Source organism: Accipiter gentilis, chromosome 30 (genome assembly GCF_929443795.1).
Source record: "Accipiter gentilis chromosome 30, bAccGen1.1, whole genome shotgun sequence".
Lineage (NCBI taxonomy): Eukaryota > Metazoa > Chordata > Aves > Accipitriformes > Accipitridae > Astur > Astur gentilis.
In genome coordinates, this window is record NC_064909.1 from 13,393,318 (window position 1) to 13,412,047 (window position 18,730).

General features: G+C 35.6%; 2 protein-coding genes across 11 annotated transcripts in view; one reads left to right on the plus strand and one right to left on the minus strand.

Annotated features, from left to right (window-relative positions):
* Positions 1 to 17,838, plus strand: part of MARK1 (microtubule affinity regulating kinase 1) — a 60,396-nt gene extending 42,558 nt beyond the window's left edge. For 2 of the 8 annotated variants that reach the window (XM_049833934.1, XM_049833942.1), the window contains 9 exons: positions 964 to 1,063; positions 1,698 to 1,810; positions 3,081 to 3,255; positions 4,408 to 4,601; positions 7,192 to 7,292; positions 9,458 to 9,619; positions 10,432 to 10,686; positions 13,543 to 13,587; positions 15,748 to 17,838. In XM_049833934.1, coding sequence (XP_049689891.1) covers positions 964 to 1,063; positions 1,698 to 1,810; positions 3,081 to 3,255; positions 4,408 to 4,601; positions 7,192 to 7,292; positions 9,458 to 9,619; positions 10,432 to 10,686; positions 13,543 to 13,587; positions 15,748 to 16,102 — 1,500 coding nt within the window. In that variant the 3' untranslated portion in view covers positions 16,103 to 17,838. Of the gene's footprint in view, positions 1 to 963; positions 1,064 to 1,697; positions 1,811 to 3,080; positions 3,256 to 4,407; positions 4,602 to 7,191; positions 7,293 to 9,457; positions 9,620 to 10,431; positions 10,687 to 10,899; positions 13,588 to 15,747 lie in introns of those variants that run through there. The other 6 variants (XM_049833935.1, XM_049833936.1, XM_049833937.1 and 3 more) reach the window with 6 other exon arrangements.
* RAB3GAP2 (RAB3 GTPase activating non-catalytic protein subunit 2) overlaps positions 1 to 18,730 on the minus strand; it is a 240,196-nt gene that overhangs the window by 151,818 nt on the left and 69,648 nt on the right. The window lies entirely within an intron of this gene.

The following is an 18,730-nucleotide window of genomic DNA, read 5'->3' on the forward strand; positions in this document are numbered from 1 at the left end:
AAAATTCAGTCTCTTGCTCTTTGTAAGAAATAACTTAATTTGGTGTTTTCAAGGCATATTTGGATGCTGTGGGAAACTTGACTTGCTAGTGCTTGTTTCACTCTTCTGTCAATCTAGTGAGTGATATTAGCATCCGTCTGTAAAGAGGCATGTGTGCCTGTTGCTGTAGGAAGGAAAATGTTTTTAGCTGTTTTAAAAAAGATGAATATGTCCTTGGGGAGAAATTGTGGTGGTGGTTAGGGATTCCAGCTGATCAATCTTGCAGGCATATAAAAGATCCAGGCTGCAGCAGAAGGAAATTTTCCAAAGAATGCAGGAGAAATTTTTAAAGTCAGTATCTCCATGGCATAGAGAGAGTTAAGAGGCATTTCTCCCTCCAGCCAAACTGTGAACGTATTTAGGTCAAGTGCAGTGAGAAGATCCATAGGAAAAAATGACCAGTTGGCATCACAATCTTGAAACAAATGACTGTAGGAAGCATCAGCATGCTCCTGAAATATTCCTTAGTTTCTAAACACTTCCTTTGCTGTTATTTGAAGGGGTTATTTATTGTGATAGAGTTGGTATTGTAGTAACATCTAGAGATCTTAACCAAGTTTAGGGCATGAGTGTCAGGCACTTGGCAAGATGTGGTTAAGAGACGGTGGAAGGGAAGGATACAAAATGAAAGATTTTTGTGTGTTGGAACTGCAGGTTTTTTTCTTTCAGTAGTTTTTGTCATGTTTTTGGTGTTGGGGGGGTTGTATTGTAAAGGGTAGATAGTGGGGGGGGATGAACTAATGGAAACAAAAGGATATGAAAGATAAAAGAAGAAACTGTAAGATGCGAGGGGAAGATGTGTGAGGGAAAGAGCAGCATTCAGATTATTATGAATTTTAAGTTGTTTTTCCCCAGCCCAGCTAGCACAGACTTAATCGGGTATGGTAAATGGCATATTGACCTAAGGCTCATTTCTTTTCTTAGCAAATTATGAAGGATCGGTGGATGAATGTTGGCCATGAAGAAGAAGAACTAAAGCCATATACTGAGCCTGAACCAGATTTCAATGACACCAAGAGAATAGGTAAGACTTCTACAAGGATGTTGCATCTGATGTACATAGGCAATTTTATCTTATAAGTCAAACTAAATTCTTTTACCAAATTTGAGATACAGTCTCATCATACAAGTAAAATGTTTTCTTTTTATTTAAATGAGAAATTTCATTACGATGTACTCCTTATAACTACTGCTGTGACTTCACTGAGCTGATGTGAATCCATACAAGCACAGCAAAAGACAAGTAAGATTACAGAATTCAACAAGCAGAAGGAAACCTTTTTTTTTTTTTTTTTTTTTTTTTTTTGAGGACAATCAATGATTTTTATCCACCATGGTTGGAGAAAGATACTCTGTTGGCCCTTTAGCTATTCATGCTTTCTATTTGTCAGTGTTTTATTTGGTTGTTGAGTAACATTTAAAGTTCAATAATGTTGAGCTATGTTGAATAACATAGCTCAGAGTTTTCAAGAAGAAAATAACAATGAAAGAGGGGAGTTATAGCCTTTTTGATTTTGCACAGCAAAGATGATGCTGGTTGAGTTGAATCCTAGTTACCTGTTAAATTATAAGGATTTTTTTCTGTTAGCATTGTTCTTAAGTTGTCAGTAAACCCAAGCACTTATTCTGCTAATGTATCTAGCTTTTTTTACTTCTAGACATCATGGTCACAATGGGCTTTTCAAGAGAAGAAATACATGAGTCTTTAGTAAACCAAAAGTACGATGAAGTCATGGCTACTTATCTGCTTCTAGGTAGAAAACCACCTGAAGTAAGTGCTACCTAACTTACACCTTCTCTTTTGGCCTTTATATCTGGCTGGGTTGAATATTCTGGCTGTTGATGTTCTTATGAACTACTTTGTAACATCTTTTAAAAAATATTGTGATAGATAACTTATTAATGTCTTTCCCTTTTCATATCTTCTTGCATATCTTGTTAGTTCCCATATGAAGAAATAGATTGAATGTAGTATCTTCACATTTGCTTGTAAATACATTTAATTGCTTTTTAAAAAATCTTGCTGTTAATCTGAAGTGGCATGACTTCTAAGTGCTGAGTCTTCTTCCTGTTGTGTTTACAGTTAAAATCTTAAATAGTTAATTTGACTAGAGCAATTATTCTTCTAACTACTAAGATGTGACGTCCTTTATTTCTCAGAAATGTACTCATGCTTTCTCACTCATATACTATATTATAGTATATTTTATTATTTAATAAATAACTGCATCTTAGTCATTAATAAATTTGTGATAGAAAATCTTTTGACTGTTTTGTAACTAGAGGGATCTGTAGATCTTTTGGGACCACAGGGATTTTTGAGAAATCAAGCTGAGACCAAGGCTTGATTTTTGAAGGAGGGGTTTGTGGGTTTTTTCCCTGCTGCTTCATTGGCCTTCCTTCATTTCCAAGATAGTGTAGATCTGATATATGCATCTTTAAGTGCATTTTCCCACAACATCTCTGAAACAGTGTTGCCTTGTGATGGCAGAGCATGGAGGGAATCTGTCTAAAATGATTTTGATTCAAACTGCTTGGAAGAGGGTATTTGTCTTTTCTACTGCTCTTACTTACAACTTAGGCTTCTTAGATACCAACAAACCAGTGGCAGAGTTACATACCTTATAAAGATGTGTTGAAGGCGATAAAGAATCCTTGAATCAGTAGTACTTGGGGTTTTTTATCCCTTCTGACTTAATCTGATGCATTTTGAAGCTAAAAATGCTCTTTAAGCTTAAAAAAAAAAAGTCAGGGGAGCCATTCTTTGACTTTGGTTTTAAGATAGCACGGTTTTTGTTACTATCAAGATTCTTCTAATTTTATTTTGAGCATTCATTAACTTCTTAGCTTTAGCTGTGTATTTTTAAAGCACATTAAACACAGATGAAGTGATAAAATTAATCTTGAAGAAAATTAAACTCTGGATACAATTTTAAATTTAAAAATAAATGCCTGTGATTGGAACTCTTCACTTTATTTATGCCATAAAAGTACCAATAACTGAATTTTGTTTATGCTTTGAAAAACTGTTTTTCTTGTAGTTTGAAGGAGGTGAGTCCTTGTCCAGCAGCAACTTGGGTCAAAGGTCTCGTCCTAGCAGCGACCTCAACAACAGTTCTGTGCAGTCTCCTGCTCACCTGAAGGTCCAACGGAGTATATCAACGAATCAGAAACAGCGGCGGTTCAGTGATCATGGTGGGGATGACATTCCAACAAGTAAAGTAACATACACAATTTAAGTCTGAATGTGCAGTGTTTTGCGAACCTGGCAGGTCCACCACTCTGTGCATTTGTTGTGTATCTCGTTGTGCTCCGCTGTGATGCTTTTATTTGTATGAACGCTTCTATGGTAAATCTGGGTCAATGTAATTTACTGATTTAATTTTTTGGACTTGTTACTTGGTTGACTCGCTAAGTAAGAGCTTGAGCATGTTTCCTGTTTAGGAAGTAATGGCAAAATATTGCTCTGGATAAACTCAAAGGCAGCAAACCATGATGTTCATCACTACATTTGGAGTTGGGGCCAAATTGTTTGTTTCCAAGAGACAACAATTTTACCAAGTATTCAGGAAACATTTTCAGGTGAAAGTGATTACATCAAAAAGGAATGCATATTTAAAACATTAAATGAAAGGTGATTTTTTTTTTTTTTTTCTTTTCTTGGAGAACTATTAAATTACTAGAAATATTTGTAAAATGTTTGGCGCTTTGCCTAATTTACATTGTTATTTCTAATTTTTTTCCCCATTTTTTTTTTACTATTTTACTCTGTGTTAGTGTGGTGATGGTGGTGTTCAAAAAAAGTAACCAATATTGTGAAGATCATCAGCTGATGTGATTTTATTTCAAGGGAATGTAAAATTCTACTGATGGAGGTTTTGCCCCAAAGCATTTTAAAGAATGATGAGGGGGAAAGAATTGTAATTTTTCCAAGTATAAACATGCTTTTAAACAAAGTAGTTTTAGGGTTTTCAGGGGAACAGGATTTTTCATAGTGTTCGGAGGAAAAGACACGAGGCAAAAAGTACCAAAAAAAAACAATTTGAAAAGTATCCTCTAATTCCTTTTTTAATAATATTGCACAAATTGCATGGGTTTCAAATGAGAATTAAAATACTCTTCTATGTTTTACTTATTGATGTGAAATGGGAACTAATTCTGAACTGCAAACTGGTAATGAAGACCGAGTGGGTAAAAAGAATATAGCCTGTCAAAGCTCAATTTAATAGGTTGGTATATGTGCTGAGTTTGTAGTCATAGTTGTTCAAATGCTTTTTTTGGCCTCGGGAATTATATTTAGACTATTTTGGCCAAGAAAAATGCAGTGATTATTTTTAGATATTTATTAATACTGGTTTTATTTGGCAGTTGGTCCCTCAATTCCTCCTGCTGTGTCATACACGAAAAGGGCTCAGGCAAATAGTGTGGAAAGTGAACAGAAAGAAGACTGGGACAAGGATGTCTCACGCAAACTTAGCAGCACTACAGTGGGATCCAAAGGAGAGATGGCTGCAAGTCCACTTGTGGGTCCAGAAAGAAAGAAATCAACTACAGTTCCCAGTGTGAGTGCTTTTGTTATATTTATTTTTCCCTATTTAAACAAAATCTGCAGTATAAGGTTACTATAGACATAATGGTTACTGAATAAGCCACTAAGTCTATTTCTGGTAACTTTTGCTGGCAGACAGAAATAGACTACAGTGGATGTCTTTTAAAATAAACCTTTCCCTTCCCCCACAACTTTACTTTTTCTAACACTAATATAACAGTAAGCACGAGAACGTCTGCACTTGAGCAAACTGAAGATCTGTCAAGACAAATAGTGGATATTTAGGGAAAGAACATAATAACAGAGCCAATACAGAGTGCTCTTTTTCTGGTTTCTAATGCTTGTGTATCTACAAGGAACTCAAGGGACTTCCTCAATGAGAGATTTCATCTGAATAATCCTACGTAATATCCCTCATGAACTTTTTCTCTGTAAATTTGTCTGTTTAGCTTTCTGAAACCACTTCGTTTTGGACTTCAGAAATGGGGTGAGGTGAGGGAGAACAACCCACTTGTTCCCTGGTGTGTGCACCTGTTGATGTTACGAATTACAACCTGGTTCTTGTATTAAGAAATTATTAATTTGCTAGGTCTTCTGTTATGATATCATTCATAGCTTTGTAAACCACTATCATGTTACTGCCTCAGACATATTTGTTCCAAATAAGAGAGTCTGTCTCTCCTAATGTGAAAGCATCTGTTTTGCCTTGTAGAAGTTCCATGTGCAGTAGTATTGGTGTTTAGGATACACAAGGAAAAAATATTGCATAGTGTTCAAACAGCTACTTAGGAGCAAGAGTTAATGTGAAGAAAAACAAAAAGAAATATGCATGAATCGTAATTTTAAGATTCAAGTACACTTTTTGCTATTTCAGGGACATGCTGTATTAAATACAAAAATTCTGGCCATCTTTTAGTACAGTAGGTGGGCAGCAGAATTCTCATTGTCCTTTGGGATTCTATGTGCTTGGATATTCCGGGATGATGATACGTGTTTCTGCTAGTATTCTCTTTAAACAAAATAAATGCTGAAGTTCATTTAATCTTAATGTTCTGCAGGCTGTGTCTGCAATACATCCACAGATGCTTGAAACATATTTTTTTTTTTTCAGATTTTACGTAGAGTTTCTTCCCCCCCCCACAAAGAGTCTATGAAATTATGGCTGTGTGGATTGCATGCAAGAACTTTGAGTCTTCTAAGATTAGATTTCATATCTGAGCTTTCCCAAAACTGTATTGCCCCAAAGCTGATTACAGTCATGTATGGTACAAGCCGATATGTCAACAGCAGTTCTCTGCTTTGTGAGAACTGATTACATGGAGTATCTTTGCTATGAAAAATGAGAAATTTATTTACTTGCTAATGGCAACTTCAGTATTTGTACATTTTTAGCTCTGTTACTATTTGGGGGACTTTGTGATGGGCATGATTAAGGAATAGTGGTGTCTGATATTGCAACAGTAGTTAAGGTTGAGCAGCTTACACAAAAAAATGAATTTGTTTTTTAAAACTCAAACATTTAAAATGAACAAAGCTAATGTGGATAATGTTAAAGTACTTTTATGTAACTTTGAGGGTGATAAAATGTTGGGGAAGGCAGGATTTCTTAAAAAGATATTTATCACCATCATCATATTAGTCTAACTTAGGAGAGTTTAATTTCAGAAACAGTTACTCCAGTTGTTAATCTCCCTTACGAATTGGCTTTGAAGCAGTTTATTCAGTGTCTCTGTGGGGTGATACTAATGCTGAAAAACTGTAGATGAGGGAGAACTAAACACAGAGTAAATCTTGCAGAGTTCACGATGTCCTGCAGTACCCAAGCTTAGTATATTTGAAATCTTTTGCAAGCATGCATCAGTATGGAATGTTAGCACTTTACAAACCTCTCCCACCCCAAATTCAATATGTACTGTATTAAAAACTGAGAATTGTATGTCATATACTGAAAGTAAGTCTTAAGCAGCTAATCTGTGCACGGCAGGGGGAGGAGGAGAATGTAGGTATTTTATGAAGTGTGTGCAAACTGAAATTAGTAACAGAAGGAAAGTCCTGTCAGTATTTGTTGCTACAAGACCTTTTTGCCATGTTATCTGCATCATAATTTCTGGGTCGACTGACACACATATATCATCTTTCCTTTTTTTTTCTTGAAAACTCTTTTGACAGGGGGCAACAAAGAGCTCTAGTTGGCAACTTAATCTGCACAGGGAAGCCTGTCAGCCAGCCAGATAGATGTGTTCTCTGCAATTCTAGTTTGTTCCTTTGATCCCAGAGACAAATAATTCAGTAACATAGTATGTGGGAATTGGATAATACTACTTAGTAAAGCAAGTGTCAGCAAAATTAAATTTCTCTGCATTTTCTTTTAGCATACTCTCAAAGGTACAGTAATAAGATGGTGAATGAGCTATTGGAAAAAATAGCTGATGATATAAATGATTTGTGTCAACAGATTAACTTGGTACATTTGAAGACATTAAGAATATACATAAATGGCTGAAGCTCTATTTTGATTTGCTTCCAATGCTTACATTTTTGTACAACATAACATACAGTAGAAGAAAGTATTTAATTTAATTTTAGTCCTAATTTTATTCTAGAATAATGTATTTTCTGGTAGTGGAATGACAAGGAGGAATACTTACGTTTGTGAACGTTCTTCAGATCGCTATTCTGCAATACAGAATGGGAAGGACAACAGGTATTCTTCAACTTTTCTTGCTTATAAATTTGGGTACAAAAGCTGAGGCATAGAAAAGAAGCAGGTTATGCAATTAATCAATACCATTATGAAGCATGGTGTGAAATACGTAAAGTCCAACTGTGTGTTTTCATCTATCTTCCACCACAGTTTCTATGTTTCTGATGAAGTTTATAACTAAACGTGTAGATCTGCCTTTGCCTCTTTTTTTATGGAATCACATTTATTACCAGGGGTTGTCTTCCAACACAGAGTAAAGTAACTATGCTCACAACTAAGTAAGCAAGTCTGCTGGAGACCATCAGATGGATCACCCTAACAGTGATCCTTTTTCATTTCTTCTGGTAATCACTCAAAAAGTTGACATTGTTAAGACTTGATGATCCTTTTCGATATCATTTTTTGGCCTAAATAATATTTTAGTAGTGATGGTAACCAATTTGTATCTGTATGTGGGATGATAATTATACTCGTTTAGTATATTTTGTTAAATACTATTGTATTTAACACTGCCACAATTACTGGTTTTTAAAATATGTTCTCTGTTCATCCTTGGTGTTAACCCCTGTACCTGACTGAAAAATAAAACATTGGCTTTAATGGAGAGTAATAAAAAATTTATTTTTTTTTTAGTTTAAAGTAATAGATCTTATTCTGATTTTTTTCTTAAAGCTATTTAAATAAAACAGTTACGGTAAAATGAACCAAAAAATCCCTAGCATGAAATAATAACATAATCTAGTCAAATAGTTTGGTTTTGTTTTCTGTCTTAGTGTTTGAATTTTTTAATGATGCATTTAATTTTGGAAATAGGAAAACTATAGAGCTGTTGATATATACTAAAATGATGAGCTATGGAACATGTAAAATACAGCTATTTAAAGTGCTTTAAGGAGGTAATTTCAAATTATTAGATGGGTGCTTTCAAAAGTGTCTTTCCAAATTTTTGTGTATAGTTTAAAATATTTGAACAAAGTTTGTAATAATGCTTTTTTAAAAAGAAAGAAGATAACATACATTTTTTAGATTTAGGGTTAAAATATATATACTAAAATAATTTTTATGACCTCGCAAAGATTGATAAAGTTTTTATTTCAATAGATTTAATACCAAGACCACTATAATGAGAATTATATTTTATTTCAAAGTTTCTCATTTTACAGTTTATATTTAAATTTTTTCTATAGTATTGAAGAGACAGATGATTCTTAATCCCTGTTTCTTTCATGAGTGCAATGAATATGCTCAGCTCTTTGAGTGTATTCTGAAAAATGAAGGATAACAATTTTCTTTCGAGTTGTATATTTGCATTTCCTACAATATATTGTGTTACAGCTGAATTTGGAGTTGGTGTAGCTGAACATCTTGTGTCTTTGGATTATTCATCCAAAGTTTTTTACCTCTTTGCTACAAATATTATTTAGCTTTGGGACTGCTGTTGCTAATACATTATTAACGCAATTTTGTTTATGCTTGTAGAGGCAAAGCTGTAGTTTGGCTTAAGTCATTTGACTTTTGTTTTAAAAATTAATAACACAATTGTTTTGCCGCTGCTTTCATTTTCTTCCTCGCCACTTAGGGAAAGCAGAAATAAAAGTACCAGTAGAAGGAACTATATTTTGAAAGGGTTGGCTCAGCCTAGCAGTGGCTGGGATAGTCCTGAGGAGGTGCTTTAAAAACACAGTCACTTCCTAGTGATAATATGACAGCAGTTCCAAATGTTTCAAATCATAGGTGTTTGAGTTTTAACTGAAAATAAGGGCATTCACTTCACAAAAGGAGATTCTATTTAATCAATCTATTTGTCTTTTGCGAATTTCTTTTTCAGTATTTTTTACTATTTCCATGTATTCATTGTAGTCTTTCTTCACTAGTTTGAATAATGTGTGTGTAAGCTTTAATCTTGGGAGGAATGAAAAGGCCTAATTTCACATATGGTGATTTGATTTATGGATGAACATAATTTTCTTAGAATTCTGTATCCTTTACTTTAGCTGACTAAGGCAGCCCAGTCACTCAGTCTTCTGGTTATTTAAACAGCACTCGCTATGTTCTAAAAGAAAAAATTAGTTGTTATTTTACCTGTTTTCTATGGGTTTTTTACACTAACCTCTCTTCTCCCTTTTCATTTGTCTGTCCCTCCTGCCTTGCTGTCATGGTAAAAGCCTAACAGAAATGTCTGCGAGTAGCACATCTTCTGCAGGCTCTGCAGTAGCTTCTGCTGTATCAACACGGCCTCGACATCAAAAGTCTATGTCTGCCTCTGGTCATCCTATAAAAGTTACACTGCCAACCATCAAAGATGGCACTGAAGCTTACCGACCAAGGTAACAAATTGATTATTATTTCTTTAATGCTGTGCGCTTTAAAAATCTTGTTCAGTTCACTATATACTTCAGTATGTTTGTAAGCTATTCAAAACTGTCACGTTGCATTCTGTTTCAAAGCAGTAGCTTACTCAAGTAGTGTGGGTATAGCAGATGATTGAAGCCTGATTTTGTTCATCACACATGTTTGCATACAGTTAAAGAAGTTCCTTGACTGCCTCCCTCTGGAAGCTTCTGGAAAACTTAAGTAGTTAAAAATTTAACTAATTTAGACAGGACTGTTCAACAGTGGCCACCATAAATTCAAATGAAATACTGAAATGTTAACCTCTTGATTTGGTAGATTGCTAGGCTCATTTCTGTCTAAAAGCACCATAGTATAGTTGCTCGTGCTATTAAATGCCCAAATAGCTTTATACATTTATTTGTGTCAGATAATTACTTAAGAAGTATCTGTTAAGTTTTTGGAGTGCTTGTGTGTTAAAGGTTTTGATGAACGTATTTTTCCGGAAGAGGGCTGGGAACACTTTCAGATCTTACTACAGACTTTTCTACCTTTTTCCTTTGTCCTGTTATCTGTGTATACTTTTTTAACTGCTCTTAATACTTGACATAATTTGATTTTACAATGAAAATCTCTCTTGATTATTTCTAAGTAAGAATCATAGAAGCAAATCAGTAGCAGATTCAGGTTTTTTAAAAAAAAAAGATAAATCAAGAGCGGGGTTTTTTTCCTATCTTTGAAAAATGGTTGTCGTGTAGGAGGGTTTCTAGCATAGTCTTTCTCTTTATTTATGCTTCTGTTTTCCCAGCAGTGCAACTCAAAGAGTGCCTGCTGCTTCCCCGTCTGCTCATAGTATTAGCACTACCACTCCAGACCGAACCCGCTTTCCTCGGGGGAGTTCAAGTCGAAGCACTTTCCATGGTGAGCAGCTAAGGGAGCGGCGTAATGCCACTTACAATGGACCGCCCGCCTCACCATCACATGAAACCGGTGCTTTTGCACATGCTAGAAGAGGGACATCAACTGGTATAATAAGCAAGATAACTTCCAAGTTTGTTCGCAGGTTAGTACCTCGATTTTTAAGAGAAAAAAAAAAAAAGCCCAGCCTATAACTAGGGCCATAATTGCAAAGTCATTGAGAATTTCCAGTAAATGTAAATCTAGTTAGAATGCTGCTTGTTTTGTGTGTTCCTTCCAGAACCTGCCTTGTTTTACTTCTCTGTGTATATTGTAACCATTATGTTTCACCGGCTATTCTGCTTCTTTATCTTAAAAGGAGCAAGAGAACACTACTCAAAAGGGGTTTTTGCTGGTTTTGCAGCTAAAATACAAAGATGCTACAATTAAGTTAAGTTCATTTGATTTTAAATACTGAAAGCAGTGACTTAAATATGAGTCATTATTTAATGTTAACAATATTTTACTTTTTTTTAACTGGGTGCAGTTTGTTGCAAGGGCTAGATTTACAATTATTTTATTGCTGTGCTTAGAGGGAATAGGTATTAACAAATTATTTCAGGGAATTCTAAAATCTGTGAATAAATGAGAAGCTTAGAAGTGGGCATTAGTCTGGATCTCTGGAAATACTAATATTTCAGTATCCTGCAGCCTCTCATATCATGTTACCAAATTCTTCACACGTAAGTTCAGGATTCTGAAAGAAGAAAACCCATGCATCCTGGAGCTGTGTTCACTCCTGTGATGATGCTAACAGTAACAATACTGTAAGGAGAGGTGCTGGGAAAGATTTTTCAAATACACTCTTTAATATCAAGTGACGACTTAGCAGTCACAATAGTTTTCCCAAAAGGGGACTTAATTTTCAGTTCGCCTCTTTCTAATGGTGATATACATATAATTCTTAAGCCTACTTATGGATGTGTCCATACTGCATTATTGTCAGTTTTACAACAGAATTATATCTTGGAAACCTCTATTTTCTTTGCAGAATCATGCTGTTATGTACCGGATTCTATCATTTATGTGTTAAAAAAAGAAAGAAAAAAAAAGATAAATTCAAAGCTAGGTTAAGCTAGTAGTTGCAAATCTGTAAGTAATATCACCTTACACAATTAATGATATTTTACAAGGGAAAAGAAGAGAGAAAACTAGAAATGCAGTGATGTTCCTCATAAAATTGATTTAACCTGGTGAGCTGATAGTGTGCATCAGTGTGTGTCTAAGTAATACCTCCTATGATGACCTAAAAAAAAAAAAAAAAAGTATATGAATGATTTTCTTTTTTCAGAAACCTGAAGATACAGGACTATGATCCTCCGTTATTGGTATCTCCAGCACTTATATAGTTGGGGGGAGAGAGTTTGTTCTCTGTTTTCTAAAAAGAAAAAAAAAAGTTACAGTGAAGTTAGTCAACTGTGTTTTCAGTGTACATTTCCAAATGGGAAGAAAGGTATTTTCTGCTAAGTAACTAACCAATTTCAAGAGCGCAGGCTGGTTTTTTTGCATTATAGCTCATTGTTATTTCGAGGAATGGCATCTTGAATTTTTTTGAAGTCAGATCAAAGAATTAATATTGCCATTATGTTAAACTACAATATTAAAATAATATTGTAAACTTTGCATTTAGAATTAAGATATTATAAATTGATGTATTTTAAAATTATCTTTTCTATAGAACACTTTTATACAATTTCCTATTGTGTTTTATACTGCTAGAAGTACATTTTCCTATAATGAAGGCCTTGTAGGATTTTTGTTTATTTTGTCGCTGGTGGGGTTTTTTTGTTGGTGTTTGGGGTTTTTTTGTTGGGTTTTTTGTTTTGCTTTTGGGGGTTTTTTGTTTTTTTAACTTTGGGTTGTTTGAGACTTCTAGTGCCTGGGTTTACATGGGTGGAGATTTGGGGGAGTGGGGGGGTTGCTGTGCTTTTAGTTGGATCACATAACTGCATGCCTTTTAACTTCTGTACTGTTCAGGAAATAATGGTTTAAAGAATACTTTGATTAGAAAGTGTCATGAAAGACTTTTTTTTTTTACTATCTTTTGGCAAAGGTAAATGCCTTTCCTGGTAAGTATATAAAATAAATGCATAATGACTATGCTTAATGAATAGGGTATTGGAAGTATTTCATATCAATGGTTTATGTCAAATGATACTTCTCTGATGTTAGTTACTAAAGTATTTGTGTTTTGAAGGTATTAATTAGCCAATTGAAATTTGGTGCTAAAATGTTTGTACAGCAGCACTGGGAATGTACGTAAGTGGCTTATACAATCTATGGATATTTTTCAAGCTGCTTCAGACTAAAAAGGCATAATATAAAACTGTTCCTTGGTAAAGCACACCTCTAATTCAACAAGATAAGAAGATATGTTTAAGCTCAAGCTCACCGGTAATCTTACCGAAGTCAATGTAACAGCTGATTTGCTTAAAGTTAAGCAGACGTTGAAGTAACCTTTCTGAACTGGGCTCCAAACATTTGGTCTCAGAAACTCTTAGGCACGTCCTGTCTTTAATTACTTGAGTGTGCTTAAGCATGGGCATGTACCTAAGTGGTTTCAGGACTGAGGTCTAAAGGCCTGGCCCAGAAGGGTGCAGAGTGGAGCCTTCCTGGACCACCTTGATCGACTGCTCCTCTGTGCTTGCTGAAATTACATGTGGCCATTGCTCTGTCTGCAGTAGGTTGAGAACAAAGTGTTAATTTTACCATCAGTTTTAAAAAAAATTAAACAATTACATGTCAGAGCTGAAAAAAGTTAAGGTACCGTAAAGGGAAACTAAAATTACAGCTGTGAAAAAATACTATTAAACAGTACTAGGCTTGACATTATTATACTGAATTTTTTTTATTTATTTTTTTTTTTTGTTCAGTAGCTATTTAACGTTGTTCTAGATGTAGGTTTTCTTAACTTTTATTTTTCACCTTTATCATTGAATCTCAACCTTAACTTTGTTTTGAGGGATCCAAGTGAAGGCGAAGCCAGTGGCAGAACTGACACCTCAAGGTGAGGAGCCACTATTAATACTTCGCTCCTAGGTCTTTCGCATCAAGGTTTAAGTGATTTCTTAAAGATTTTTAATCAGGATGTAAACCAGAATAGTGCTTAAGTAATCTGCATTTCAAAAATGTTTTTTATTTGGGGGGAGGGGGTTTTGGTGAGGTCCTTTATTCCTCATTTTTGCTTTCTTGCGAAGTATTTAATATAAAACTTTATTTAAGCATATTCCTTTGAATAATAAAGCCCCCTGTAGGAGTTAACCAGTCATTTAGGCACTTAAAATCATGTTTTGGCTTACAAATATTTAATGGTGTTTACTTTTGGTTTCAGTGGAAAATGTAGTATACTTTGTGTGTGTCTGTGTGTATATATGTATATATTAAATTATTACTATAGCTACATACTGTGTTCATTACTAAAGCTGCTGTTTGCCAGAAGTAAACACCTTACAGTCCCTGAGAAATGAATGTCACTTTGCACTGAGAAATAAAGTGACATTCAGACAAAAAGGGTGGTGACTGCTAAATACTGAATTTGTATGGCAACCACTGTACACAGATCTATAGATGCTTTGTTAGTAAGAAAGCATTCCTTCATATGCTCATTTTCCAGTATATCTGCTCTTTTGCCATGTTTCAGCATTTGGTTCTGCATATTTGGTGTGCTTAGCACAGTGCATAATTTTTTATTTTTATGCTCTCTAATGAACAGGCATTGTAGTTTGCATTCTAAACTGGTCACTTACAGAAAGTATCAACTTAGTTTTCAAAACAGAAAGCCTTTATTTAAAAAAAAAAAAAAACAAAAAACCAAAAAAACAGCACATTCTTAACAGGATACATTGTATAATACACAATGCATTTTATCTACATTAGCCCTTTTCAATTCAAAGTCTATTAGCTGTTGAATTCATGATGTGGAAAGGGAAAAGAGATTAATCAAATGTTCAGATGAAATGAAGTGTGAAGTTGCTTTCAGCTCTTGCTTTCATTCTCTAGCTTCCTCTACTTTTTGTCATCCTACAGTGTCTGTTTTGGGCTAAAAGTCGTTTGGGATCTTATCCCTGCCATGCTCTATCCTTTAATATTGATGTGGTTCTCTGGGGATCACGCTGAAAGTTAAATTAAAATACTTGGTTTGACTCCTCTCTGAATAGCAACAGTTTATAGACTATCAAAATGAGAACAGCACCTTTCCCCAGTGATGGATGGGGAGGTATCGGGCATCTTAAGTACCTGGGACAAGAACAGAAATAGTTGGCTGTAGAATTACTTTAATTAGTGCTGTTTCTCAAAATGCTTTCTACAATGGAATAAGTAATCTATTCAGTAAGGAAGCGTCAGAGTAAGAACATTCATTGGAAAGTACTCCCTTGAAATTTTGTCCAAGTCATTGCATCAGCTAAAATACTTTGCATCTGCATGTCAGTGTTTCTTCTGTGAAAATGCTGCTGGCTGTGTACTCAACTGGTTGACAAACCAGCAGTTTGGAACCAAATTGGAGCCAAAATTCTGCTTCATCAGTTAAAATAAAGCCCGTTATTATAGGGTCTTTTTACACAGAGAGAGGTCAAAAATAAATAATAAATGCAAAAGGGGAGAAAGGCAGAAAAGAGGGGAGGGAATTAACTGAAGACTTGTGAATCGCAGGGTGGGATTTCTTCCTCTGCTGCTTTTACAGTATGATTTATGCTTCAGGATTGTGTCCCTCAACTTCAGTTTTGTTGGTGTATGGCATGCTCCAGACCATGAAATCAGCAGAACTTCAGTCATGCTTTCACATAGATTCCACTTTCTTTGGAGCAGTATGGAGTAACGTGTGTCTGCTGCAGTTACCATTGCACATGTTGTCATCAGAACATTTTAGAGCAGGGGTTTCCAAACTTGCTTTGCTTGTGTGCCACTGCACCAGGGGCACACTGCACACTTGTGTGCCACTGCACCAGTGCTTGTAGCAGCTCCCAGTGCTATGCCACAGCGCACATGTGTGCAGGAGATGGTGCAGAACTGTTCCAACAGTATCCATCTAACTCTTTGAATTAGCTTGTGTGTGACTAGTGGTGTGTCAATCGCAGTTTAGAAACCCCTGTTCAAGAACTGTATTTCTCTTCTATCTCTTGGTTATACTGCTTTTATTTTTGACTGTTCTGTATGTCACTTCTTCCAGGAGTGCTTCTGGGGAGCCGAAAGACAGAGAGAAGGAGGATAGCAAAGATTCGAAGCCACGCTCCTTGCGGTTCACATGGAGTATGAAGACCACTAGTTCTATGGACCCGAACGATATGATGCGAGAGATTCGGAAAGTGTTAGATGCTAATAACTGTGATTACGAACAAAAAGAGAGGTTTTTGCTCTTCTGTGTTCACGGTGATGCACGACAAGATAGCCTTGTTCAGTGGGAGATGGAAGTCTGCAAACTGCCACGATTGTCGCTCAACGGAGTGCGTTTCAAGAGAATATCTGGGACTTCTATCGCATTTAAGAACATTGCATCCAAGATAGCAAACGAGCTTAAGCTGTAAAGAGAACCTAAATTTTTTTGGGATCAGGGAAGATTCATACATGATCTACACTTTGAATGTACTGGTTACGCCTAATGTGATTGGCCTGTGAAACTCCCCATGTAGAAATTGCCCTTATTGCAATAAGGTTATACATAGTTATTCAGAATTGTAAAGTTAAATCCAGTATGACCTATATTAAATAACTGTAGCTAAAGAAGTTATGTTCACATGTACAGGTAAGTATATAGAGCATTCTGTTCATTTTATGTTCATAGAGTTGTATAATAAAAAGATGACTGCTTAAATTCAGATCTTGTATAGTTGTCTAGATTTCTGCACAGAAATGTATGTTTGAGGCTTTGAGTTGGAAAAGTTCTTCCCTATCATTTACATTTTTGGTGGTTTTTATAAGTCTTACCTCTATCATGCGTTTTTTAAAAAACTTGTGTCCTGAGTCAAATGCACAAAAGTAGTTTCAACCGTAGCATGACCATTTTTAATTAAAGATTGTTCATGATTTGAACCAAAAGTCGATGAATAATTGGCTTTTGTTCTATGCGAGACTGTTCCTGCTTATCTTTGGCTCTTATCCTTGTTATTGGACAGTGTTTAGTTGGAAAAAAATACAAACATGTTTACAGTGTTGGCACTTACAGTTTAAAATCTTTGTTCTGCCTTGGGCCAGCTCAGAGCTGTGGGGGAACAGAAACCAGGTGTAAGTGATGTTCTGTCTGCAAATTACAGTGCTTACTCCCATGGCCCGTTAATAAATGTAGCACCAAAATGGAGAACCGTAATTATTTCGTTTGAATATCATGGTGTAAAATATCACTTGTTTGCTGCCTTCAGAATACTATAAATTCCATTTTATGGAAATACATTAATATTGGGACTGTTTAATAGCACAAGATAATCTGAAGTGTTGACCAATTGTGTAAGTTGATAATACCACCTCAGGAATTAGCTTGGCTTTTGGAACATGTGCCCCCAAAGAGTACATGAAATTCCACATAATATTTTACAGCTAAACATACCTTGTTTATAATGATAAATTGTTGATTTATGCTTTCGTGGTTGTACAGTTTGTTCCCATGTAACCTGTTTGTGTTTAATATTTTACCAGATTTCTTGTATTTATTCCACATCATTATGCCTGTAATGTGCAGCTTTGTAATTAGGCACTTGCCTACAGAAAAGAAAAGAAAAAAAAAAAAACACATTTTTTTCCTTCATGATTAATGATTATAAACTATGTAAAACCACTAGTACTGGTACATTTTAATACTTGTTATTTTGTACTGAATTAACCATAGAGGTTGGTTGTGCAATGTTATTTAATGTCGTAATTACTGTAATATCAACATATGGGCCCCATCTGCACACTCTTGTGAAGAATAGAAAGTTCATTAAGAAATTGTCACTTTAAAAAATAAAAATCAAAAAAAAAGCTGTGGTAAACTCTGTAACCCTAAGTTAGAAGGCTGTAAGTGTAGTAAATGTGCCATTCTCTAATGGCTTCTTGACCGAGATGGACTTTACATACTGTACTGTGATGTAGCTTTCCTATGTAACAGTTATGTTCGGAAATGGACGTGTATTGTTGCCTTAGAAAAAGGGTGGTGTTTGGAAAGAAAGAACTGTAGCCCCTTTTCTTTTTTTTTTTTTTTATCTGATGTTCATTGAAACAAAATCTGATGCAAGTCATCTTGATTCACTGGTGCACTCTATTAAAACTTACTTGAACAGTTCTCATACTAAAATACTTGTTGTTTGCCCTTTATACAAAGCACAATAATTACTGCAGGTAGCAAAATAGTTGAAAGGTGTACGGGCTTCATCTTCCACGCTGTGTGAATTCAGGATTAGCACTGCATTGGTTCTGTGGTCCTGCACTGTCCAGAAAGTACCAGTGGTTCAGCACCTCTTAGAAATGGATGTCCAGGAGCTGTTCCAGAAATTCACCAAAAATCAGCGTCGGGAGGGGTTTGTGTGTCTGCTCAATTCACCTGTAAATGTCCATGAATGTTCAATGATCCTTGAAAATACACCACTGGAACATAATGTCCATGATGTTAATCCAAGATAATGTATAAACTTAGTCATGAAAAAAAACCCTTGCCTTTTCGGAAGGTTCAGTGGGAAAAATATAGGTCACGCTGTGAGACCATAGATTAAGTACTTAAGATAGCTTCCTGCTTTGCATGCTGTATTTTTACACGGCTAACTTTGCCCTAGATTGTCGCTGGTTTTCAGCACTTGATGTAACCAGAGGTGCATTAATGTTCCATGAACCACAGATAGCATTTCCAGAGAACAGAAGCTACAAATTTTAGTTCAACTCTCCCACAAAACACTGCACCCCAAAGTGCCAATTCAATGTTTCTATATAGACAGTTTGCAAAGGGCATTATTTCCAGTAACTGCCAGCAGTGTGAAATTGCCCCAATTCCCAAACCCTGCTGACCTCCTTCCTTCTTTTGCCCTGTTGGCAGGTGAGCTGTGAACCACCTTACACTCTCCATAGCAAATACACCGAGTGCTTCAGCGAGGGCACAATCTGAGTGTGAAAGGTGTAGCTGCACCCAGACACCTCATTTGGCTTTCCAGATCTCCTCTTTGTGGCAGGAGTAAGATGGGAAGATCCAA